General features: G+C 35.1%; 4 protein-coding genes across 5 annotated transcripts; all 4 read left to right on the top strand.

Annotated features, from left to right (window-relative positions):
- The first annotated feature begins 8,369 nt into the window (after positions 1 to 8,369).
- On the top strand, positions 8,370 to 14,398 carry LOC116129575 (COBRA-like protein 4). The gene is made up of 7 exons (XM_031415293.1): positions 8,370 to 8,402; positions 9,447 to 9,477; positions 12,428 to 12,507; positions 12,841 to 13,297; positions 13,408 to 13,555; positions 13,754 to 14,031; positions 14,115 to 14,398. The coding sequence occupies exons 1-7, from the start codon at positions 8,376 to 8,378 to the stop codon at positions 14,396 to 14,398; spliced, it is 1,305 nt and encodes a 434-aa protein (XP_031271153.1). The 5' UTR covers positions 8,370 to 8,375.
- Positions 14,399 to 15,110: 712 nt separating this feature from the next.
- LOC116129481 (COBRA-like protein 4) lies at positions 15,111 to 17,742 on the top strand. The gene is made up of 7 exons (XM_031415223.1): positions 15,111 to 15,387; positions 15,621 to 15,723; positions 15,825 to 15,904; positions 16,020 to 16,476; positions 16,569 to 16,716; positions 16,802 to 17,061; positions 17,155 to 17,742. The coding sequence occupies exons 2-7, from the start codon at positions 15,654 to 15,656 to the stop codon at positions 17,388 to 17,390; spliced, it is 1,251 nt and encodes a 416-aa protein (XP_031271083.1). The 5' UTR covers positions 15,111 to 15,387; positions 15,621 to 15,653; the 3' UTR covers positions 17,391 to 17,742.
- Positions 17,743 to 18,504: 762 nt separating this feature from the next.
- LOC116129559 (COBRA-like protein 4) lies at positions 18,505 to 20,586 on the top strand. Of its 2 annotated transcripts, XM_031415277.1 has the most exons (7): positions 18,505 to 18,596; positions 18,682 to 18,782; positions 18,891 to 18,970; positions 19,048 to 19,504; positions 19,589 to 19,736; positions 19,813 to 20,084; positions 20,179 to 20,586. In XM_031415277.1, the coding sequence occupies exons 2-7, from the start codon at positions 18,716 to 18,718 to the stop codon at positions 20,460 to 20,462; spliced, it is 1,308 nt and encodes a 435-aa protein (XP_031271137.1). In that variant the 5' UTR covers positions 18,505 to 18,596; positions 18,682 to 18,715; the 3' UTR covers positions 20,463 to 20,586. The 2 variants fall into 2 exon arrangements, with proteins under 2 accessions (XP_031271137.1, XP_031271136.1); XM_031415276.1 differs by lacking the exon at positions 18,505 to 18,596 and having other exon boundaries at positions 18,663 to 18,782.
- Positions 20,587 to 23,142: 2,556 nt separating this feature from the next.
- LOC116129457 (COBRA-like protein 4) lies at positions 23,143 to 25,572 on the top strand. Its single transcript, XM_031415197.1, has 6 exons — positions 23,143 to 23,378; positions 23,480 to 23,559; positions 23,709 to 24,165; positions 24,272 to 24,422; positions 24,666 to 24,943; positions 25,028 to 25,572. The coding sequence occupies exons 1-6, from the start codon at positions 23,252 to 23,254 to the stop codon at positions 25,309 to 25,311; spliced, it is 1,377 nt and encodes a 458-aa protein (XP_031271057.1). The 5' UTR covers positions 23,143 to 23,251; the 3' UTR covers positions 25,312 to 25,572.
- Positions 25,573 to 25,592: the final 20 nt, after the last annotated feature.

The raw sequence follows: 25,592 nt of genomic DNA, 5'->3' as shown, positions 1-25,592 counted from the left end.
AAATAGTATGCAAAAGGCTTGCCTTAAATACTTAAGTTTAGACCTTGTAATGTGAATGATTGAGCAGTGATCACTGAGGTTTGTTGAGCTGAAGTTCCCTTCTGATACTGGAACCTGAATAATTTGAAATTTTTAGTGTATCACAGTTTGCATCTATAGCTTGTGCTTTGCTAACTAAAATGGTATTAACGCCATCTATCATTTTTGTGAGGTAATTTTGACTTTTCTGTTTAGGGTTTGTGCATAAAAAAATAAAAAAGTTAAAAAAAAAAAATTGCATTAATAAATATTAAAAAAAATCCATCCAAATCTCTATCTTCTTCTTCTTTTCCCCCGTCTCTTTCTCTTACTCTCTCCCTTCTCTTTCTAGGCAAGAACCCGACACCAGAATATGGACTAGAACTGGCCAAATCGAAAGCCTCTCTCCTCTCTCTTTCCTGTCTTCATCTTCTTCATCTCTATCATAAAAGGGCAAAAAAAGGGGGTTTTTGCAAGCTGTCGCACTTCCCCACCCATTTTCCAGAAGCCCCGTCACCGAAAACCTTTCCTCCCCCGCCAATCGTCTTTTTGTGTGCCCTCTCCAAAACCCCCATGTCGTGGTTTGCTCACATTTCACCGCCCATTGAATTCCTTGGGTTTTTGTTGTTTGTTGAATTGGGAATGATTGGTGTTTTTTGGAGTTTCTGATGGGAAATTGATGGGGGAGATTAATTGGGAGTGTTTTTTTTATTTTTTTGTGTTTTGGTGTTTTGTTTGATTTTTGGGGATTTCTGATCGGTTTTGGCATGATGATTGATTTTCCAAGTTTTGGCACATGACTTGTTTGAGGTTTTGCCCCAAATCTTTGTGTCTTACGTGTTTTGGTTCTTTTGAGTGCTTGAGAGTGGTTCTTCGGGATTTTGTATTGAATCTTTTGGTGATTTGAGTGAGGTTTTTGGGGGCTTGATCGTTTTCTCGGTTCTAGCGAGAGATGAAGACAGAATTTTAATTAAATTAATTATAAAAATAAATAATTAAAATTGAGAAGAAATTTTTATAAATTAATATTGAAGAGAGAAAATGGACACGTGACCCATGTAGGATGTTATATTTTTTTTGTTGGATATAAAATACTATATTGTCCTTTTTTTAAACGAACTTTACTAACAGATTTGGACGGAAGGTAGATAATTGATGTTTTCAAACATTTGGGTACCAATGTCTTTATAGTAAACTATGGGTGCTGGGGGCATGTCGGGGAATTTAACAAGAAGGCAGGATCATAAATAATCTATTGCAATATTCTTGAATTTGTAGTCTAATTAATGCTTTACCAGATTTATTTATATATCCTAAATTTCGGAATGTCAGGATATTTCATTTTCTAAGGGACGTCACTGCAAAAAATAATTTACCATACGCTGAACCAAACCACCACGAGGTTTGTGGGACAAAACATCTTGTTTCTGACTGGGGGATGCCAGATGACAAGTCGTCCGCATCTGGGATCATGACGATTTCGTCGATTTGCAGCAGGACATATTCTTCCCAGTTTTGCAAATAGAAGGCATCCATATATAAGAGAAGGGATCCAAAAAATTATAGGGTATGTCAAAATAAAATTTAATTATTTTAATATTTTATCTATTAATATTTTATTCGAATGAGTTAAAATCTAGAATTATATATATTAGTATTTTAAAAAAAAAAATTAAAGGTGGGCCAAAACTAAACGGGATCCACCGCCCCTGCATATGTATATGTTTTGAACATTAAGAACTTTACAAGTTTACTCTCTTCAAATATACAATTTGCAGTAGACTTGAACATTACGAACTTTGATGAGGACCGGTACTTATGTCGTCGTTGAGTTCTTCACTCATTGGTTGGTAACGTTTGACATAAGTTAATTAATTAATTAGTTAATCTGAGTTATTATGTTATTCATGGATTATTAGCGTGAACTATTTTTGATGAAATTAATCACTTTAGTATGCAATGTTTGGCTTTAAGGGTTGAGAACGAGAGTGATAATGCACATGGGAATTGAGATGATTTTTGTTTCAATGGTTTTTGTAGGTTGTGAAAATCCAAGACTTTTTGTTAGCACATATGGAATTGAAGCTGATATATGTGTGTGGTGGTTTTTGTTGATATATTAGTTTGAATGATGGAAAGTATATATATATATATATGTGTGTGTATGATTTAGACACCAACGACCACGTACTGCAAAGTTTTAACAGATCTTAGAAATTATACGTGATATGATGTGAAAGTTAGGATAAGGTTATAATAAGAGCAAAGACTTAATAATAAATAAGACAAGAGAATTTTATTGTAGTTCGGAGCTTAAAGCGATTCTAACATCATTTTTTTTATATAGTGTATTACAAGAGGTCACTATGCGAACAGCGAACAGAGGTATAAGGACTATATATTCAGAGAGAAATTAAGTCAATCTCTTTTTCATAGGTTGTCTTTGCCATTGATTGTTATGAAAACAGAGATCTCAAATTTGTGAGGGGGGTCCTCTATTCATGTATGAATCCAAATGATGATACAAGTCTGCAGTGGATAGGTGCTGTGCAAGTTTTTCTTACCTCCCATTGTGTATAACCTAGAAAATATTCCCAAATTTTATAGGGTTTGGACAGGTGTGGGTTCCCATTCACTTGTAGACAAAAACCTGATTCTACTGGGTTAGTGGCAGCCATATCATCTCTGTATATGGGCGACGTGAAGATCTTGTATGACAAAAACCTTATGAACTCTGATGGTGCTTGCTTTTATAAGCTTACTCAGCCTGTTTTTTTAGGCATAACATGTATAATGCATAACAATATGTATATGGATGACTAGTCATCCATGATTCGGAGAACTGACCGCTAAAAGTCGATGACAAATCCTCCTAAGTTCCAAATTCCAATATTAATGTCATATATATTTGTATCGGAGCAACATGGCCAAGTTTTGTTTGAGGAAACAGTTAAGTCATTTGCTAATTAATCTTCTTCATCTAACAATATATGTATTAAACAAAGAAAAGTGTCGAGAAGGTAAACTAGTAAATGTCTTGAACTGTTGACCAAAATTTGTTTTTAATTTTTCATGAGAAAAGGTCATTATTTTCGTTTCTCAAAGATTGCAGGGTTTGGTGAGAGTTTTAGTTTTCATTACAAAGAGTTAGAGGATTTGGATTATAACATAAAAAAAAAAAAAAAAAAAAAAAAAAATTGTTGCTAATTATTAAAACATACTTTTACAGTCTCACTCCAAATGAAATTGTGTAATGGGAATGACTTCTTGCAATTCACAAAGACATCTCTTCCTTGTGGTGGATGACAACTTTAGTCATTGGGATTGCTATCCCCAAGAGATCTTGTTCGAGCACAGAAGAGTCTTACTACCATATTTGTAATTACCTTGTCTATTAGACTTAAGATATTTTATGACCTAAAGATTAGACAGTTCAATATAGGCTGGACCTAAAAAAAAAAAAAAAAAAAAAAAATCACAAAGACGCAAGCTAGCTTTTGAAAAGGGAAGTTTTAACCTTCAGATGACTTTTCGTCAGGATGTGCCATGTATTTAAATGCTTAATTTGCAGAAGTAGTGGAGAATTACACATCACTCAAAAGTAGACCAGGTTCATATATATCAATCATATAATCAATGTCTGAGGCATCTTTAATTTACAGGTTCTTTTCATGATGATGATTAATTGTTTTTGTTACTAACTGTCAGGAAGGTGAACAACCCAATTCATGATTTGATTTTGTATATAATATATTGTCGTTACTGTTAGAGTTGTTCGACCATTTTAACCAAAAAGGGGTGAGGACACAGCATCCGGGGTCTTGCTTTAGGATTTCTTTAAGTAAAATATTAATTGGATTGGGCTTAAGAAAAAGATATCCTAGCTCTATCCAAAATAGTGAACCAAACGCACCCAACGCTATTAGTGTGATTGACAAATAGTTGATCTCTACAAATCTTTTAGAAATTAGTCATATTTCAAAATTCCGGTATTTGATATACATACCAAATTACATTTTCTTATCTAAAATCTTAAAATGATTATAGATTTTTATCAGTAAAGTCAAAGTGGCTATAAATTGATGCAACTTTTATCAGCTTAAATTTTGAAATAAGAATATTTTCTAAGAAACTTTCAACTCCCAAAAATGAGTTATTGAATATAATAATTTCCAAAATTAAATTGGTTAGTGGTTTATCACTAAAATATGGAGAATTAAGTTAGCACACATCAGTCATTGCTTGAATTGATATTTTATTTTCTCTACAATTGTTCTACTGAAGAATAATATTCTCCATATACAAATTAATCCATTTTAAAAAGATAAAAAGTAAATTCGGATGCCTCCCCTTCCAGCTGGTTTTGAAGATGCTCCATCTCTTTTCAATTTTTTTCTTCATTAGAATAAATTTATATTAATTATTCTCTCCATTGTTTTTATTTTATATTAAAAGATTTGAATCATTTGCCCTTAAATTAAATTAAAAAAATTGGTCTTGTTCTATTATAATTTTTTAAATAAAGTATTTTTAGATTGTAAACCGGTGACAGAATATTTAGTTTAAGTATCATATATTGTTATTATACTCAACAATAACATTAATGGTAAGGCAAGTAGCAATGCAAATTATGATTAGACAATTATCATTTGATTTAAGGAATGTTATATTATTAAAGAGATAGGATTATCAGTGAGATAAATTACCTTGAAGATTAAAAAAAATGTTTTATAATACATGTTTGGTTAGAGTGGTAGATATAAATAATTAATATGTTTAGTTGAGTGAAATAAAAGAATTCTGGGGGACTTTTTTAATGAATTGCCTTTTTTAAAAAAAAAATTTATTATTATTTAGATTATTCTTTTAATCCCTTAACATTTAAGAATTTAGCTAAAACAACCCAGCCAACAATAAAACTTTAAAATTTAACAAAAAACCCCTAGTAACCCAAGACGATTGCCGGTCGTCGGCCATCACCGGCCGCCGTTGGTAGTCACTGGAATGGTGCACGACCGGTCGGTCGTGTGTCGATCTAGCCTTTTATTTCCAGCCATTGATATGGCCATCTTCCACCATGGATCTAGTCGAAAACGGCTAGATCGACACACAACCGGCCAGATTTGGCCAATTATAGGCCGTTTTGGCGACTGCTAGCAGTGGTGGCCGATGGTTGGCAATTGTCTTGGGTGGCGGGGGTATTTTATTAAATTTTAAACTTTTATTGTGACTGGGGCATTTTGTTAAATTTTAAACTTTTATTGTGACTGGGGTGTTTTAGCTAAATTCTCAAATGTATGGGGGGTTAAAAGTAATTTTGCATAGTTCGGCTAATTGTTATTTCATAGACATATAAGAGCATTTGTGTTTGAAATGTTAATTAACTAAGGGTAAAACGGGAATAAAAATTGGATTACCCTGATAATCTTAAAATAACACTCTTTCACTTGGTAATCAGATTACTTCTGATATAACCTATAATAAACACTATTAATATTGAAAGATTATCGGAATCTTTGATTATCTAAAAACCAAACATAATAATATCCCATTTTTTAGATAAATTACTAGCTTAATCTTCTATTACCGTTAACCAAACGGCCCATAGTAATATCTAATAATTAGTAATTAATACTCTCCAGGATTACGAATGAAGGAAATCTTCCACAGGAAGACCAAAAATTACTCTCTTAATTAACTCTCATTTATAAACAAAATCAATAAAAATCTTTTCTCATAAAGGTTTTTGTTAAATAAGATTTAGATTACGTGAATGAGATTGAAGGTATCCAAGAATAAAGTGATATATCTGTAAAGGAAAAAGAATAAGAATGAGTGAAACCATGAGCCTGAAAGAGAGAAAGCGGTTTTTGAGAAACCAGGATTCTCCAGGGTTTGCCTATATAAAGGATTGAAGGTTATTTGGATGTTCATAGAATGGAGTAATTAATTAGGCTGAGTTGAAATGGGAGATTAGGCCTCCAGAGGCCAGTGGAAATGGGTGGATGGGAATGATGATCCTCATCTTCTTCTTCTCAATATTAATCATCGTTCCCATGCCACCCATTTCTATTGTTTCTGGAGATTTCTCCCTTTTTCCCTTCATGCTGTTCATCATATTCTTTTCTCTCTTTCTTTCTCGAGCGTTTGCAGAAGTTTTATAAATTAATTAAACTTATTGTTACTGCTTAGTTTGAATAACATGTTTTTTTATTTGCAGCAACAGAGGTATCTGTTAACATTAAGTGATTTATTATTTTAATATTCTTAAAATATTTCGTAGGGGGGAATGATTTACACCTACTCAAAGTTTGCTTTAAAGACAAATTAGTACTTAACAAGTTTTGAAATGATAAATACCTAATTTCCGTCCAAATCTATTAACTAAAATGGTATTAACGCCATTCTATCATTTTTGTGAGGTAATTTTGACTTTTTCTGTTTTAGGGTTTGTGCATAAAAAAATAAAAAAGTTAAAAAAAAAAAAATTGCATTAATAAAATATTAAAAAAAATCCATCCAAATCTCTATCTTTCTTCTTCTTTTCCCCCGTCTCTTTCTCTTACTCTCTCCCTTCTCTTTCTAGGCAAGAACCCGACACCAGAATATGGACTAGAACCTGGCCAAATCGAAAGCCTCTCTCCTCTCTCTTTTCCTGTCTTCATCTTCTTCATCTCTATCATAAAAGGGCAAAAAAAGGGGGTCTTTTGCAAAGCTGTCGCACTTCCCCACCCATTTTCCAGAAGCCCCGTCACCGAAAACCTTTCCTCTCCCCGCCAATCGTCTTTTTGGTGTGCCCTCTCCAAAACCCCCATGTCGTGGTTTGCTCACATTTCACCGCCCATTGAATTCCTTGGGTTTTTGTTGTTTGTTGAATTGGGATTGATTGGTGTTTTTTGGAGTTTCTGATGGGAAATTGATGGTTGGAGATTAATTGGGAGTGTTTTTTTTATTTTTTTGTGTTTTTGTGTTTTTGTTTGATTTTTGGGGATTTCTGATCGGTTTTGGCATTGATGATTGATTTTCCAAGTTTTGGCACATGACTTGTTTGAGGTTTTGCCCCAAATCTTATGTGTCTTACGTGTTTTGGTTCTTTTGAGTGCTTGAGAGTGGTTCTTCGGGATTTTTTGTATTGAATCTTTTGGTGATTTGAGTGAGGTTTTTTGGGGGCTTTGATCGTTTTTCCTGGTTCTAGCGAGAGATGAAGACAGAATTTTAATTAAAATTAATTATAAAAATAAAATAATTAAAATTGAGAAGAAATTTTTTTATAAAATTAATATTGAAGAGAGAAAATGGACACGTGACCAATGTAGGATGTTATATTTTTTTTGTTGGATATAAAATTACTATATTGTCCTTTTTTTAAACGAACTTTACTAACAGATTTGGACGGAAGGTAGATAATTGATGTTTTCAAACATTTTGGGTACCAAATTGTCTTTATAGTAAACTATGGGTGCTGGGGGCATGTCGTCGGGGAATTTAACAAGAAGGCAGGATCATAAATAATCATGTGCAATATTCTTGAATTTGTAGTCTTAATTAATGCTTTTACCAGATTTTCATTTATATATCCTAAATTTTCGGAATGTCAGAGATATTTCATTTTCTAAGGGACGTCACTGCAAATAAATAATTTACCATACGCTGAACCAAACCACCACGAGGTTTGTGGGACAAAATCTTTGTTTCTGACTGGGGATGCCAGATGACAAGTCGTCCGCATCTGGGATCATGACGATTTCGTCGATTTGCAGCAGGACATATTCTTCCCAGTTTTGCAAATAAGAAGGCATCCTATATATAGAGAAGCGGATCCAAAAAAAATTATTAGGGTATGTCAAAATAAAATTTAATTATATATTAATATTTTTATCTATTAATATTTTTATTCGAATGAGTTAAAATCTAGAAATTATATATATTAGTATTTTAAAAAAAAAAATTAAAGGTGGGCCAAAACTAAGCTGGATCCACCGCCCCTGCATATGTATATGTTTTGAACATTAAGAACTTTACAAGTTTACTCTCTTCAAATATACAATTTGCAGTAGACTTGAACATTACGAACTTTGATGAGGACCGGCTACTTATGTCGTCGTTGAGTTCTTCACTCATTGGTTGGTAACGTTTGACTATAAGTTAATTAATTAATTAGTTAATCTGAGTTATTATGTTTATTCATTGGATTATTAGCCGTGAACTATTTTTGATGAAATTAATCACTTTAGTTATGCAATGTTTGGCTTTAATGGGTTGAGAACGAGAGTGATAATGCACATGGGAATTGAAGATGATTTTTGTTTCAATGGTTTTTGTAGGTTGTGAAAATCCAAGACTTTTTGTTAGCACATATGGAATTGAAGCTGATATATGTGGTGGTTTTTTGTTGATATATTAGTTTGAATGATTGGAAAGTATATATATATATATATGTGTGTGTATGATTTAGACACCAACGACCACGTACGTGCAAAGTTTTAAGCAGATCTTAGAAATTATACGTGATATGATTGTGAAAGTTAGGATAAGGTTATAATAAAGAGCAAAGACTTAATAATAAATAAGACAACGAGAATTTTATTGTAGTTCGGATGCTTAAAGCGATTCTTACATCCATTTTCTTTTATATAAGTGTATTACAAGAGGTCACTATAGCGAACAGCGAACAGAGGTATAAGGACTATATATTCAGAGAGAATATTAAGTCAATCTCTTTTCCATAGGTTGTCTTTGCCATTGATTGTTATGAAAATCAGAGATCTCAAATTTGTGAGGGAGGGTCCTCTATTCATAGTATTGAATCCAAAATGATGATTACAAGTCTGCAAGTGGATAGGTGCTGTGCAAGTTTTTTCTTACCTCCCATTGGCTGATAACCTAGAAAATATTCCCAAATTATATAGGGTTTGGACAGGTGTGAGGTTCCCATTCACTTGTAGACAAAACCTGATTCTACTGGGTTAGTGGCAGCCATATCATCTCTGTATATGGGCGACGTGACAGATCTTGTATGACACAAAACCTTTATGAACTCTGATTGGTGCTTGCTTATATAAGCTTACATCAGCCTTGATTTTTTTAGGCATAACAGTATGTATAATGCATAACAATATGTATATTGGATGACTAGTCATCCATGATTCGGAGAACTGACCGTCAAAAGTCGATGACAAACTCCTCCTAAGTTCCAAATTCCAATATTAATGTCATATATATTTGTATCGGAGCAACATGGCCAAGTTTGTGTTTGAGGAAACAGTTAAGTCATTTGCTAATTAATCTTCTTCATCTAACAATATATGTATTAAACAAAGAAAAGTGTCGAGAAGGTAAACTAGTAAATGTCTTGAATTGTTGACCAAAATTTGTTTTTAATTTTTCATGAGAAAAGGTCATTATTTTTCGTTTCTCAAAGATTGCAGGGTTTGGTGAGAGTTTTAGTTTCGAACTCAGGCTTACAAAGCAAGTTGAGAGATTTCTGGATTATAAACATAAAAAAAAAAAAAAAAAAAAAAAATTTGTTGCTAATTATAAAACATTACTTTTACCAGTCTCAACTCCAAATGAAATTGTGTAATGGGAAATGACTTCTTGCAATTCACAAAGACCATCTCTCTCCTTGTGGTTGGATGACAAACCCTTTAGTCATTGGGATTGGCTATCCCCAAGAGATCTTGTGCTCGAGCCACAGAAGAGGTACCTACCATATTTGTGTAATTACCTTGGTCTATTAGATTTGTAAGATATTTTATGACCCTAAAGATTAGACAAGTTCAAATATAGGCTGGATACCTTAAAAAAAAAAAAAAAAAAAAAATTCACAAAGACTTGCTCAAGCTAGCTTTTGAAAAGGGAAGTTTTAACCTTTTCAGATGACTTTTCAGCTCAGGATGTGCCATGTATTTAAATGCTTAATTTGCAGAAGTAGTGGAGAATTACACATCACTCAAAAGTAGACCAGGTTCATATATATCAACTTCATATTAATCAATGTCACTGAGGCATTCTTTAATTTACAGGTTCTTTTCATGATGATGATTAATTGTTTTCTTGTTACTTAACTGTCAGGAAGGTGAAACAACCCAATTCATGATTTGATATTTTGTATATAATATATATGTCGTTACTGTTAGAGTTGTCGACCATTTTAACAAAAAGGGGTGAGACACATGCATCCGGGGTCTTGCTTTAGGATTTCTTTAAGTAATTAAATTATTAATTGGGATTGGGCTTAAGAAAAAGATATCCTAGCAATATTAGGTTTTTCTACTTAAATCTAGTATATAAACTTGTTATTCTCTTCTATGAGTGTAATAACAAATTATAAACAAATACATTCATTGTAACGAGAGAAATAAGATAGTATTCTAATAATATTGACTCAATTGACACAGTGACGGACCCAGGATTTTTGTTGAGGGGGGGCCTCCGCGGCTCTGTCATTGTTTGCAAACAACTAGTGAAAACTTTAGAAAATCACTAAACCTTAAACAAAGAAAATAATACAATATCAAGAACTTGAAAGAAAAGAATACAATAATACAATATTTTTCTATTTGAATAAATCCATGAGAAACAAAATTTTGAGTAAATGTGTTGAGTAAACTTTGAGCAAAACCTTCTTTTAATTTAATTTTTTATTTTTGGCTTCCAAAGATTATAATATAAATTTTCATGACTTTGATCAGACCTAGCCTAAGTCAAAGTCAATCAAAACTTAAATCAAGTCAACGTTGCGTTGACTTTTAATATGAATTAATGAAAAAAAGGGGGAATTTTCTTGATAGTAACTCAAATTTCTTTAATAATTTTAAGTAACTAAACGATGATATTTGAAAGGTAGGAAATTGATAGGTGAAGGGTGAAAAATAACCTCCTTTAAAATATAATCAATGTTTTAATTTGGGAAAGCAGAAACATTCTTAGACACAAAACACAAAATAAAGTCACAAGATTCATGTCTTTTTCCCTCAAATTAGAATAAAAAACCTCAAAAAAAAAAAAAAAATGATTCAACCCTAAAATAAACTAAATTAAAATGGAACTAATTATAACACCTTGAATAGTGAAAGCTTCAACAATTTTAGTCTTCAAAAGTTTTAAGAGCGAATAGCATGAGAAAGAGAAAGAGAGAATGAGAGAGTAAAAAATTATGGAGATAAAATCATAAAAAGCAGGTGGAGCTGTGGAGAAGAAGAGTGGAGAGAGTTTTAAACTTTTAATATGATGTGGACTTGAAATATATATATTAATTGTAAGTTTTTTGTAAGTCTATATATATATACACACACACAATAGTTCTCATTTTCAAAAAATCTGAGAGTAGACTTGAGTATATATATTAATATCAATTTTTTGTAGGCCTATAAATTACTAATTTTTTTTCCGCCCTGGAACTGATGTAGCTTGTTAATTGGGTTAAACAAAGTTAATTGTGCGTGTTTTCTTTCTCTTTATTAGTTTGATATTTGTTATTATTTACTTATTTGATTTTGTATTATGCTCTAGATTGTTTTAGTTGCAGGCATTTGGAGCAATATTATGTTAAAAGCATATATAAAAGGAGATGACATACAATTTTGCTAATCGTCATTAGAAAGTTACTTAATTCATAATAACTGATATTGACTTCCAATTTATGAATAATAAAATAATGCAAATTAAGAAGGTTTTGACACATGGAAAGCATGATTAACATTGGTAAAAAAGAATAAAGAGCTAAGGGCCAAAATAGACAAAAATTAACAACCAGCAACGAGATGCCATTAAGGGAAACAGATTCCAAAGAAGAAGAGTACTATAATCTAATAGTTTGACACTAAATGTTGGAAGGTAGCATGACAATGAGTGGTTGCAGCAACAAAAAGGTCAAACCATGGATCCTGTAATGTAAACCATGATCCAAAGCCTTAGTTTCATGGCATTGAAGGTTGTTAATCCCTATTTATAACATATGATAATGATGCTGAAAACTCGATGTTTATTCTGATTGGTTAGGAACTGACCATTGTTCAGATTGCCTTTTCACAGCTGCTACAGTCAAGTGCCCTACTATTGGGAGTTACATAAACAGAAGTCATTCCTTAAATATAGGTTACATCATGCTTCCTTCTTCGATTTGCTAGTGAGAAAATCATCAAGTGACATTATCCCCGGATGTTGAGAAAATGACTAGAGAATTCTCATTTTAAGTAACCAACAAAAGTATAAAGTCAGCCTAGCTACTCTTAAGTAATGATTTTGGATCGGATCTCAGTTCATATATAAATAGTGAACTTATGATTTGAATGATTATATGCAGAAAGGCGCTGACGTTTGTGAATTTGAAGCATGGAATTCAAAAGATTTGAATGCTTAGTTCTGGTGTTTTCTTGTGTTATTTCTCCTCTATTAACATTTGTAGCAGCGCATGACACAATGGATCCATATGGGAGCATTAGTATCAAATGGGATATCATGTCCTGGACCCCTGATGGCTATGTGGTGAGCTTCATCTTAATCTGTTTAATTTTCCACTAGTAGCACCCGCAGCAATGTTTCCAAGCATTATTCATTACTACTGCGACTTAAAGAAATAGTATGCAAAAGGCTTGCCTTAAACACTTAAGTTTAGACCTTGTAATGTGAATGATTGAGCAGTGATCACTGAGGTTTGTTGAGCTGATGTTCCCTTCTGATACTGGAACCTGAATAATTTGAAATTTTTAGTGTATCACAGTTTGCATCTATAGCTTGTGCTTTGGCAACATCATTTATCAGTTTGCATTCATGCATAAAATAAACATATAATGAGATGGTTACAATGACGATTTTCAGGCAGTGGTAACGATGACCAACTACCAAATGTATCGACCAATCATGAGTCCTGGCTGGACCTTAGGATGGACATGGGCTAGGAATGAAGTTATTTGGTCAATGGTGGGAGCTGAAGCCACTGATCAAGGAGACTGTTCCAAGTTCAAAGGAAACATTCCCCACTGTTGTAGGAGGACTCCTGCAATTGTTGATTTGTCTTCTGAAGTCCCTAACACCAAAAGATTTACCCATTGTTGCAAAGATGGCGAACTAGCCTCTTGGGGAAAAGATCCTGAATCTTCTGTTTCCTCCTTTCAGCTCAGTGTTGGACGTTCTGGTAACTCAAATCAAACAGTGAGACTGCCCAAGAATTTTTATTTGCTTGGTCCAGGACCAGGCTACACATGCAGTGCCGCGACCCTTGTGCCACAGTCTACATTCTTCTCATCTGGTAGTAGGAGGAAAACATATGCAATGAGTGAGTCATACATGATCAATTTAATTGATTTGAATTGTATCCATGTTCCGGTTTTTGAATTTCCTTTATAAGATCCTATAATCTTTAACTCCTTATTTTTGGTTTCACAGTGACGTGGACTGTGACCTGCACTTACTCGCAGACATTAGCGTCTAAGAACCCAAAATGTTGTGTTTCCTTGTCCTCTTTTTACAATCCTAAGATCACTCCCTGTCCATCTTGCGCCTGCGGTTGCCAGAGTGAAAATAATTGTGTAATGTAAGTGGTCTATTTGAGTTTCAGATGAAATCTTAGACTACAAGTAATGTGCAATCATGTTACTCTAAACTTGGTTGCAGATAACTTGTAGTGTAAGATATTTCATAATGTTTGCGGAACAGTTTTTAAATTCAGACAAATTAGGCCATATCCAAATTGATAATTATAATTGATCTATGAAATTGGGTATAAATGCAGAAATGTTCCTAAAATTTCAAGTATGGCAAGACTAGACAATCCAATTGACTACAATTTGCCTCTCATACAGTGCACTCAACACATGTGCCCCATCCGGGTGCATTGGCATGTGAAGGCCAACTACAAAGAGCATTGGCGTGTGAAGATTACCATAACCAATTTCAACTACCAGATGAATTACACACACTGGACTCTTGTTGTTCAACATCCAAATCTCAGTAATATCACCAACGTTTATCGCTTCATTTATGAGCCACTCAACCTATACCAATCCAAGAGTAAGTCCACTCAAGGCTCTTAATACAATCCTAGTATCTCAAGTTCCAGGAGTCTTAACTAAACTAATGTTCAATCTATGCAGATGACACTGGCATGTTTCATGGAATAGAGTATTATAATGACTTGTTAAGGGAAGCTGGGCCAAAGGGTAATGTTCAATCAGAAATGATTCTTCAAAAGGACAGAAGTACATTCACATTGGAGAAAGGATGGCCTTTTCCTTTGAAAGTTTATTTTGACGGTGATGAATGCATGATGCCTCCACCTGATTCTTATCCATTCCTGCCCAGCTCTGCCCATGTCAGCCCAATTGCATCTTCAACAGTGGCCGCTTTTCTGCTTATGATAGTGCTAGCAGCTTGGTAAAGTTCTATCAGAGATTGGAATGGGAAAGCGAATAGCATTTTTCAGGGATGGGAGTGTTCAATCCAGGATTGATGAACTGGTTACACATAAACTTGTAACAAATTCTGAAACTGGAACTGTATATAGATTGAAAAAACTTAGAATAAAACATACCCTTCAGATTCATTGATATATGCAGGTTGAAAATTCTTCTGTGTTTGGGACAGTAGTCTGATTAGGTGTTCTCTTTGTACTTTATTTTCAAAAAATTTCCCTCTTTCTGCGGAGATTAACTCAAAAAAAATGGTGGCATGATCATCCTCAGTGGAGTTGACTAATTGAAACCTTCACCCCTTCCATAAAAATAAAATATATAGAAGAAAGAATCAGGCTTAGTTACTATTTTAATTGCTTATGTTGTAGGTTGCAGTTTTCCAAGGCTTTTATAATCTCTTCGTAGACTATAATCTCCTAAACCACATGCATGAAATGGTTCAGGTTCCATGGAAGCGACTAAAATTTCGGATCTCAAGATTGATGTCAAAATAACATTAAATTTGTAACAAGACACTTTTGATTTCAAATGTCAAACATAGAATTTATAATGTCAAACGTGAACTTACAGATATGACAACAAAAAGAAAATCAATATTAATTATAGTCTAACCCACTTTTCCTAATTATCAAGAGGAGCCAAAACTTGGGTTGACTGGGTTGTATATGGAATTATGGATTGATATTTCAACCCTTTCATAACACCTGATATTTCCTCGAAAAAACCCTGATCTTATCTAAAAGAATGGAGCAAAGAGTTGGCCCAAAACCTGGTAGTTCAAACATGAGTACTGAACAAAAGAAAAAGGCGATGGCTATTAAATAATTCTAAGTCAAAGTACTCTTCTAAGAATTGGAGACTTTAACAAAGCATCCAAATCTCTGAGCAGCATTGCGGAAAGAGTTTCATTCTCCTTCATTCTTGAAGCAGCCTCTGAATAATAGTTTGGACTTTGGTAAGTAGTAGCTAGTAGTAACATCCAGTTGTTTTAATTTTCTTTGTGGCCTGTTATTTATATGTTTGTACATTTATATATTTTGGTTTTTTTTTTTTTTTTTTTTTTTTTGGTAGCAATATCTGGATTCTTAGCTTTAGCATTGGTTCTGAATTGTTTTAGATTAAATTTTAAGTCACTGGGAATTTAGTAAGACTTTCAGTACTCTTGAATGATGTATTCATTTCTTGCAGAAAGGTCCTGGTAATTAGTTGTGAACTTGAAGCATGGTTTTCAACAGATGTTCGCACACCATTGTGTCAGCTTTTGTTGTTGTTCTGATATGTTCTCATGCGGGTAAGTTATAATTCATGAAACTTCTTGTTGAAAGATTGATCCTGTTTATGCATATTTACTTACCATTTTCAATTTCCTGTTTTTCCTCTACTGTAATTTAGTGGCATACGACCCTCTGGATCCAACTGGGAACATAACCATCAAATGGGATGTAATGTCTTGGACTCCAGATGGTTATGTGGTAAGTATCATTTCAATTTGATAACTTCTGTGTTCTTTCTAATTTTTTGAAAGAAGTCACTTTGGATTTGACATAACTCTTATTGTGGAAGTAAAAATATCACCATTATGTTCAGGCAGTGGTAGATATGACCAACTTCCAAATGTATCGGCCGATCACGAGCCCTGGCTGGAAATTAGGATGGACATGGGCTAAGAAAGAAGTGATTTGGGCAATGGTTGGGGCACAGACTACTGAACAAGGAGACTGTTCCAAGTTCAAAGGAAACATCCCTCATAGTTGTAAGAGAAATCCTGAAGTAGTTGATTTGTATCCTGGAGTCCCTTACAACCAACAAATAGCCGATTGCTGCAAAGGCGGCATTGTGGCATCATGGGGACAAGACCCTTCTGCTGCAGTTTCTTCCTTTCAGCTAAGTGTTGGAAGTGCTGGTACTACAAATAGAACAGTGAGACTGCCAAAGAATTTCACTCTTCTTGCTCCTGGAAAAGACTACATATGCGGCCCTGCAAAAATTGTGCAACCCACAACTTTTCTCTCAGCTGATAGGCGTCGAATATTTCGAGCAATGAGTAAGTTCAGTTCTTGTTATAGTTTAATTATAAGTTCCCGTTTTATGTATCAGTTTAGTTATCTTTTTACCCCTTAAATGTGTTGTTTGTAGTGACATGGACTGCGACATGTACTAATACAAAGTCCCTGACTCCTCATAAGCCAACCTGTTGCGTCTCAATCTCATCTTATTACAATTCTAAGGTCACCCCTTGTCCAACCTGTTCCTGTGGCTGCCAGAAGAATAAAAGTTGTGTCAAGTGAGTCCATTTTCGGATTATGAATCTACCTGAAGTGCTTATACTTCAGTTTCTTTTCGCTATTTATAATCGAGGGATAATGCAGGAGTGCTGTGGGAAAGAAAAAATCAACCGGTAATGCACCATTGCTGCAGTGCACAAAACATATGTGCCCCATTAAGGTGCATTGGCATGTGAAGAACAACTCCAAGGAGTACTGGCGTGTGCAGATTTCGATCACCAATTTCAACTACCGATTCAATTACACACAGTGGACACTTGCCGTTCAACATCCGAATCTCAACAACGTCACTAAAGTATTCAGCTTTGTCTACAAGCCAGTTCGGCTCCCATACAAGTCAACAAGTAAGTCATGCATACGACAGATTATTACATTAATGCAGCAATATTTTCTGATGTTGAATGTGAGACTAAGTGTTTGACATTTTGAAAATGCAGTTGACACTGGCTTGTTTTACGGTATCAAATCCTATAATAATGTGCTAATGGAAGCTGGAGCAGATGGGGAAGTTCATTCAGACTTGATTCTTGGAAAGGATATAAAAACATTCACATTTAAGCATGGTTGGGCATTTCCCCGGAGACTCTACTTCAATGGGGATGAATGCTTAATGCCATCTCCTGCAGACTATCCACAGTTGCCAAACTCTACGCATGCAAATTCAATTGCTTAATCTCCAATGGCTGTTCAATAAATGTTTTGCTTTCTATGTTTCTAAAGATTTAAACGGGAAAAGATGAGTGTCTTCCTGGTTTTCATGACAATTTCTGTAGGATATGTGACTTGTTAAATGGGGTTCAATAAGAAAATGGAATAATTTTACAATTTTTATGATGTGCTCGCTGTCCACTGAAATAGTAGGGAGCAGCCACATAGAATTTTCCTAAATGTTTCCCCAGCTTAGGGAAGGCTTTGCAATTTTTAGAACTCTAAAGTCTGGACAAAAATGGAGCCAGAGAAAGAATTTCAGAAGCTATTTGCTTCAGGACAGTTATCTCTTATCCCAATACAGCACAATCAGTGATTAAAAAAAGTTTAATTTTCATTGCTGTTTAATGAGTTATTCTAATTTTCAAGCCTCAAAATGTTCAAATTTCCTTTTCATATGAACTATTATCTATTGTTGTTATATCAATAATATTATGCTAATAACCACGTGATTTTAATGCTGCCTGTTTCTTACAAGTGAAAGTGACAGACCGCATCAAATTATCTTGTAAAAATGCAATTCAATCATAGTTCTGCTAGAAGTTAAATAATTTTTTTCAAAGTCATCAATCAAATGGCACTAGTGTCGGTGGCACACGGTGCACCGGAAGGAGGCAAAATCTGGAGCGAGACTGCAGCATTAGTCAAACCGTCTGTTGGGAAATCCATTCAAGTTTGAATGAAAATTCTTCTGTTGTATTTGTTATTTGAAGCAGTTAATAAGTCATGATCATCCTAACTGGAGTTGACTAGTTCTTCCATCTCTAAAAGCTCTAATTGTGCCAAAGTCAACTCCTTATACCAAACAAAATATATAACTAAACAACAGAGATTTTATTGTAAGATATGTAGGATGAAAGGTAGGATCTGGTTTCCTTCTGCTTTCAAAAGTTATTTTATGTGTTGTGAAAACTTTTGTAATGCACAATTGTTTTGTATTCAGAAAAAAAAAATGTCATCTGGGTAAATTTGATGCTGGGTTGTTGTTGTTGAGAGTAGAGTTTTTGTGGTAAAATATTTTGAAATATCCCTCGTGTTCTAGGTCATATAATCACGAATATGATTTCCTTTACAGGCCTGAATTGACACAAAAACATATAGAAACTAAAATATAAATGGATGAGAAAATGACAGGATGACAATGAAATGAAGTAGCCAACAAACCCAGTAGGTGAGCCTTCTCCATCCATTAATTCTTCCTGGTTCAACTCTTTGATTGAATAAATCTCAACATTCTGCATTCTTTGTATCTACAGCAGAGAGGTTTTCCAATTCCAGAGAACTTGAAGCATGGTTTATAACAAATATGCATCTCCTGTTGTGTCAGTTTTTGTTGTTATGATATTTTCTCATGCTGGTGAGCTTCTAATTCATGCATCAAAGTTCCAAATGGAAAGAATATTGATCCTGTTTAGGTTTAGTTAATTTACTTACATTTTTGTTCTTCTTCTGTATTGTAATTTAGCTGCATACGATCTGCTGGATCCAACTGGGAACATAACCATCAAATGGGATGTGATGTCTTGGACACCAGATGGTTATGTGGTAAGCATCATTTGAAAAAACTTGACAGGATTGAAGTGTTTTGTTTTCAATATTGACTTGAAATGATGAATTTTCAGGCGGTAGTGACGATGACCAATTTCCAAATGTATCGGCACATTATGAGCCCTGGATGGACATTGGGATGGACATGGGCGAAAAAAGAAGTGATTTGGTCAATGGTTGGGGCTCAAGCTACAGAACAAGGAGACTGTTCCAAGTTCAAAGGAAACATCCCTCACTGTTGCAAGAGAAATCCCACAGTGGTTGACTTGCTTCCTGGAGTCCCTTACAATCAACAAATTGCCAATTGCTGCAAAGGCGGTGTTGTGGCGTCGTGGGGACAAGACCCTTCAGCTGCAGTTTCTTCCCTTCAGCTCAGTGTTGGACTCGCAGGTACTACAAATAAAACAGTGAGACTGCCGAAGAATTTCACCTTGCTTGCTCCAGGAAGAGGCTACACTTGCAGCCAGGCAAAAATAGTGCCACCAACTGCTTTCTACTCGTCTGATGGGCGTCGAAGAACTCAAGCGATGAGTAAGTTTAGTTAGTTCCTATTATATTCCCACGTAACAATCATGTTCTTCTCTTTTACTTAACCCTTCAATTTGGTATTTGCAGTGACATGGAATGTGACATGTACTTACTCACAGATTCTGGCTTCTCGGAACCCAACCTGTTGTGTCTCCATGTCATCTTTTTACAACTCTACCATCACCCCTTGTAAAAACTGTTCTTGCGGCTGCCAGAACAGAAACAATTGTGTCCAGTAAGCCTTGTTCTGATGCTAAATTCCAGTTTAGAACTAAACAGAAATGTAATTCGTATCTTCTGATTGATTGCAGGAGTGGTTCAGAGATTAGAAGTGTTGTGGGAATGAACACACCAAGTAACACTCCATTGCTACAATGCACACAACATATGTGTCCTGTCAGGGTCCATTGGCATGTTAAGCTCAACTACAAGGACTATTGGCGTGTCAAGATTTCCATCACCAATTTCAACTATGCAACTAATTACACACAATGGACACTCGTCGTCCAGCATCCGAATCTCAACAATGTCACTGAAGTTTTCAGCTTTGACTACAAGCCACTGATCCCATACAAGTCCACAAGTAAGTTACACAGAAGGTTTTCAGGAATTTTAGAAAGCAAAACAGATTGAAACAATGAAACTGGTACTAAACTTTGTACATTTTGATTATGCAGATGACACTGGAATGTTTTATGGATTAAAGTTCTTCAATGATGTCCTGATGCAAGCTGGAGCAGATGGAAATGCTCAGTCAGAGTTGATTCTGGAAAAGGATGTAAACACGTTCACATTTAAGCAGGGTTGGGCATTTCCTAGGAAAGTCTACTTTAATGGGGATGAATGCATGATGCCTCTTCCTGAAGATTATCCATACTTACCAAACTCTGTTCACAGAATCCCAATATCATCATCTGCACTTGGTGGCTTTTTGCTTTTGTTATTGCTAGGCTTTTGGTGACTAATTGAATAGAGATGAAATCTTCAGGAATAGGTATATTCCTCTTTCATGCAATTCTGAAAACAAAAGGTTTCAAGTAGTGAAGTTCCTTCATTGTGTATTACACTAAAATATAAATATTTAGTTAAATTTCTCTTATTAAAAATTACATAATTATCTTTTATCGTTAATTGATGCCAATAAATGATCTAAACCCGAGTTATTTCTTACGTATAAAAATACACTGCATGCATATTCAGCGACAGACCATTAGACCACTGATGTGGCCTGCGGGGGCCATGACCACCCCTTGTAAGGAAAAATTTGAAAATTTACTCATAAAATACATCAATATTACTATATCTATTTATTTTTCCGTGAATCCCTGTTATTCCAGCTCTACTTTTGCTCTCTTAAATATGATTTTTTAGTTCCACCACTAAACATATTTATATTATGAATAATATTACTAATCCTGAAACATATTCTAAAAAATACATTCCGAATAGTATGTTATCATATGTGGTCTTGACATGTAAATAAAATAATAATATGTAAAACAATATGATAATACCACATATGGTAGCCTCAAAGGTTGGTCTAACAGTTAAAAAGATTTTCTCCTTTTGTTGACTTTCTGGGTTCGAACTATTTTAGGGTCACTTACCACATTTGTGACTTACTTTGAAACATTGGGTTGTAGGGTATTCAATGTGCTTAGGGATTAGTTGAAGTACGCACAAACTAGCCCAGACATCTCAGTCACAAAAAAAAAAAAAAAAAAAACGCTCGCTTCACATGCAACAGGCACATGGTTCGATTCCACGCACCTTCAAATACAAATAACTACCTCTGGGTGGTCAAGTGGTTCGATAGAGACTCTTGGGTAGATTACTCAAGAGGTCTTGAGTTTGAGTCTCTCCTCGGTTGCTAAGAGAGATAGTCACTAGAGATCTTACTCGGCCGATAGTTTTAGGGTCTTGGGGATTAGTTAAGATGCACGTAAGTTAGCCCAGACACCTCCGATCATCAAAAAAAAAAAAAAAAAAAAATACAGCATATAGTGACATATTATTTGGGATGTGATTTTTGGGATTAATAATATTACTGTTATATTATATATAAATGTCTGGTTGTGCTTGTTATAATATAATGTTAATATTAATCAGTTTAACAATGAAATCACCAATCTCTAAAGATATATTTGTTTTAAAAAAGAAAGTATTTCATGATGATTGGAAGATTTGATGTGAAGATAATTGCTAAAGATTGACCTCTCGCAACCTGGTGTAAATTTGCTGTAAAAGCCAAGCTATCATTGTGTTCAACTTAATGTATTCTTTACCTAATCATTCAATTTGTTTAACTAAAAAGACGGAGCAAATTAAGCTAATTAACCAATGATTATAATCATCTTTGAGAGTTCAAAATTCAAATCAACAAATAAATTTGCTCAGGATACCCATATCCTAATTGAAAATCTTTCTGGTTTTGAGTAGCCAATTAGCAACAGTTCTTGAAGCATTCTTTCACCAAGAAGTTATGAAAATTGGGTTCTTGAATTATGGATTATTCAAAGTTTTGAGATTGTGTATGATGATCACCTACAAATACAGCTACTGCATAACTTTCACTATTTTTAACGGCTTAATAAGAAGTTATGTCACTATCAGATGGCGAGAGGCCACTGGTGCCACCACCTTCCTGACTTGATAACTGTATCAAGATCTGCTACTATTAGAACAACCCAAAAACCGATCATCAACCCACTAATCCACCTTCCTACTGTACATAAATGATATGATATCTTTGACTTACAACATTGAGATTAAGAAAGTTTCTAGCAATGAACAAACAAATGGGTAGAACTCGTCGGTAAAATCAGTTTATGAGGGGAGGGTTGCAACAACGGTGGCTCGATATACCTTCAGATCATGTGTCAGGTTACCCATCCGCAACCAGGGTCATCCCAAGTGGGTGCCCAAAGTTTGGTCTTGCTCTGACACCAATTGTAGTAACTACAAATAGATATAACCCAGCCTTAAAACCGGCTTGTAAGAGTCGGGGTGTCCAAATCGTTCCTTAACGATGTAGACTCAACTAGGACCGATACATTTCCGTTATGATTATGTTAATGAAAACCTTTTGGTATGAACATGTAATACAGCTTCCTGGATTGCATTAGATCATATCAAGTTGATAACCAACTACCAATTTACCATTGCAATTATACATGAAACAAAGGGTAAAAACAAAGTCAACTCTTCACTTGAATTTGCATCAAGAGGAGCAATGATTCAAATATGATAAAGATGAATAAACATTACATATATAAGTAAACATCAGGCAAAAGCTAAACTGGACTGGCTTACAGTAGGAAAGTCAGTTCCTCAAAGAGTAGAAAACTTGTTTCTTAAGCAGGTCCCCATACTGACATATATCTCAGGCTCACAGAAGCTAAAGCACGTGTGAGTTTTGAGTATATGTGAGTGAACATAGTGAGAGTTGAGGTGTTGTGTTCAACCTCTCAAAATCTTGCCGCCAGCTTTTCCATCATTCCTCACCAAACCATTGCTTCAAGATGCAGAAACTTGAAACTGACAAATTAAAATCAATTAGGTATACATGAAAGAGGGTGATGAAAATATCTCATATACTACTCAACAACCAGTTGGTGAGACATCTTCAACCGTTCTTTTTTTTTTCCCTTGTGGTTTAGTATTTCCTTTTTAACACAGAGGTTGTACAAACCAATACTTGTCTCCGTTGATTCCTTGCCGGAGAATTCGTGAGCTTGTGAACTTCTGGCCATGGAATTTTCTCACTTAACTGACCCACTTCACAGCATTGTCTTTTGTCTAAGGAGGCAATGCCACTCATTCCTCGGACTGAAGTTCACAATTTTGGCTATTCTGTTTATCATGTTTTCTCATGCAGGTAAAGTACTCTTTGTTCAGGTCTGAAAATTCCAGTTTTAATTGTTGTACAGGTTATATTCATTAATGTATTTGTTTTGGCTTTTGTTTTCATGATTTTAGTTGCATATGATCCATTGGATCCAGCCGGCAATGTAACGATCAAATGGGATGTAATGTCCTGGACAGCAGATGGTTATGTGGTGAGTGTTTTCATCTTAAACTGGAGAGCCTGTTATGAAATTTTTAATGTAAATTGTAATCAAATAAAGCTTCAAATTGAAAGTATCAAGCACCCTTGTAATATTCTGGATCATCATCACATTAATCATTGTGCAATGAGTTATATCAGGCTGCAGTGACAATAAACAATTTCCAATTGTATCGTCATATCGGGGCACCTGGGTGGACTCTGGGATGGGGATGGGCTAAAAAGGAAGTGATCTGGTCAATGGTGGGAGCACAAACCACAGAGCAAGGAGACTGTTCCAAGTTCAAGGGAAACATACCACATTGCTGCAAAAGGGTCCCCACTGTTGTTGACTTGCTTCCTGGAGTTCCCTACAACCAGCAGTTTACGAATTGCTGCAAGGGCGGTGTTGTGTCGTCTTGGGGACAAGATCCTTTAGGAGCAGTCTCAGCCTTTCAGGTCAGTGTTGGACTTGCCGGCACATCAAATAAGACGGTGAAACTGCCCAAGAATTTTACTCTGCTAGGTCCAGGACCAGGCTACACTTGCGGCCCTGCAAAAGTGGTCCCATCAACAGTCTTCCTCACAACTGATCGTAGGAGAAAAACTCAAGCATTGAGTAAGCTTTTCTCTTTTGAGATCTTTCTATTAAATCTATCTTTGGTTTGTAGATCTTTGCATAAATTTGTAACTTAATTATAATGATCTGCTATCTTTGTATGCAGTGACATGGAATGTTACTTGCACTTATTCACAGTTCCTGGCTTCAAAGAACCCAAGCTGCTGCGTTTCCTTCTCAAGTTTTTACAATGAAACAATCACTCCTTGCCCATCTTGTGCTTGCGGCTGCCAGAACAGAAAGAAAAACTGCATAATGTAAGCTTCCCATCCAGTTTTCACTAATATTCACATGAATATTCATATAGCAACTGCAAAGCAATTGAACATCCATCACTTATGATTCAAAGTAGACATCTTTTTTCTTTGAGTTGAAGAAAAGATAGCAGCAAATAGAGTTAACACAAAGCAATTAATTTGACATGTGTAAACTAGGTAGGAGATCTGGTAGATTCCTTTTTCCTTGAGTATGAGATGCCAATTCTGCTGTTGGTAATGCAGGAGTAACTCAAAGCAAGCACATCAGAAGGGTATAAATACTCCAAAAAAGGACAATTCACCATTGCTACAATGCACACATCATATGTGTCCTATACGGGTACATTGGCATGTGAAGCTGAACTACAGGGATTATTGGCGTGTGAAGATCGCCATTACTAACTTCAACTACCGGATGAACTACACGCAGTGGACACTTGTCGCACAGCACCCAAATCTCAACAATGTTACTCAAGTCTTCAGCTTTGATTACAAGCCGCTCGTCCCCTATGAATCGATAAGTAAGTCTTAACAGCTAAAATTTATTTCAAGTTCAGTTGCATAATCTCACAGAAGCATATAAACGTCTTGACCTGTACGTGCAGATGACACTGGTATGTTCTATGGCATGAAATTCTACAATGATCTAATAATGGAAGCCGGTCCTCAAGGAAATGTTCAGTCTGAGGTGCTCCTTCAGAAGAACAAGGACACATTCACCTTCAAGCAGGGATGGGCATTTCCTCGGAAAGTTTACTTTAATGGTGACGAATGCATGCTGCCGCCACCAGATACATACCCATTTCTGCCAAGCTCAGCTATTGCAAATCCAGTTACATGTTTTACAATGGCAGCCTCACTGTTTCTGTTGATACTTTCCATTTGCTGATTATACCACTAGGAGAGCAGGATATTGAGATACACTAAAACGAACAAAGCAGAGTGGTTTTCAAAGATCGATGGACTGCCCATTACAGCAGGTGCACACCTTCATTAACTTCTTCTCTGAGCTACAACATATGGTAAATGTGCTATCCTTCAGTTGCAGAAATCTTTTACCTAAGAAGAAGAGCTAGTGTATAAATAAGTAGACATGTACTTGATTTTGAAATATCCATAAGTTTTTTGGGTGTCCATAGTGCATCATTTATTTCTAAGCACCATTTCTTT

The sequence above is a fragment of the Pistacia vera genome, unplaced genomic scaffold (assembly GCF_008641045.1).
Source record: "Pistacia vera cultivar Batoury unplaced genomic scaffold, PisVer_v2 Contig212, whole genome shotgun sequence".
Lineage (NCBI taxonomy): Eukaryota > Viridiplantae > Streptophyta > Magnoliopsida > Sapindales > Anacardiaceae > Pistacia > Pistacia vera.
This window is presented reverse-complemented; position numbering and strand designations above follow the sequence as displayed.

What these genes read in the sequence shown, in the direction of transcription:
- LOC116129575 (XM_031415293.1), top strand. Translation starts at nt 8,376, where the DNA reads ATGGAATTGAAGCTGATATATGTGGTG. An exon ending in TGAAGCTGATATATGTGGTG is followed by an intron (nt 8,403 to 9,446) that starts GTTTTTTGTTGA and finishes CAAAGATTGCAG; the next exon opens with GGTTTGGTGAGAGTTTTAGT. An exon ending in GGACCCCTGATGGCTATGTG is followed by an intron (nt 12,508 to 12,840) that starts GTGAGCTTCATC and finishes GACGATTTTCAG; the next exon opens with GCAGTGGTAACGATGACCAA.
- LOC116129481 (XM_031415223.1), top strand. Translation starts at nt 15,654, where the DNA reads ATGGTTTTCAACAGATGTTCGCACACCATTGTGTCAGCTTTTGTTGTT. An exon ending in GGACTCCAGATGGTTATGTG is followed by an intron (nt 15,905 to 16,019) that starts GTAAGTATCATT and finishes CATTATGTTCAG; the next exon opens with GCAGTGGTAGATATGACCAA. An exon ending in GCTCCCATACAAGTCAACAA is followed by an intron (nt 17,062 to 17,154) that starts GTAAGTCATGCA and finishes TTGAAAATGCAG; the next exon opens with TTGACACTGGCTTGTTTTAC.
- LOC116129559 (XM_031415277.1), top strand. Translation starts at nt 18,716, where the DNA reads ATGGTTTATAACAAATATGCATCTCCTGTTGTGTCAGTTTTTGTTGTT. An exon ending in AACAGAAACAATTGTGTCCA is followed by an intron (nt 19,737 to 19,812) that starts GTAAGCCTTGTT and finishes GATTGATTGCAG; the next exon opens with GAGTGGTTCAGAGATTAGAA. An exon ending in GATCCCATACAAGTCCACAA is followed by an intron (nt 20,085 to 20,178) that starts GTAAGTTACACA and finishes TTGATTATGCAG; the next exon opens with ATGACACTGGAATGTTTTAT.
- LOC116129457 (XM_031415197.1), top strand. Translation starts at nt 23,252, where the DNA reads ATGGAATTTTCTCACTTAACTGACCCACTTCACAGCATTGTCTTTTGT. An exon ending in AGAAAGAAAAACTGCATAAT is followed by an intron (nt 24,423 to 24,665) that starts GTAAGCTTCCCA and finishes TTGGTAATGCAG; the next exon opens with GAGTAACTCAAAGCAAGCAC. An exon ending in CGTCCCCTATGAATCGATAA is followed by an intron (nt 24,944 to 25,027) that starts GTAAGTCTTAAC and finishes CTGTACGTGCAG; the next exon opens with ATGACACTGGTATGTTCTAT.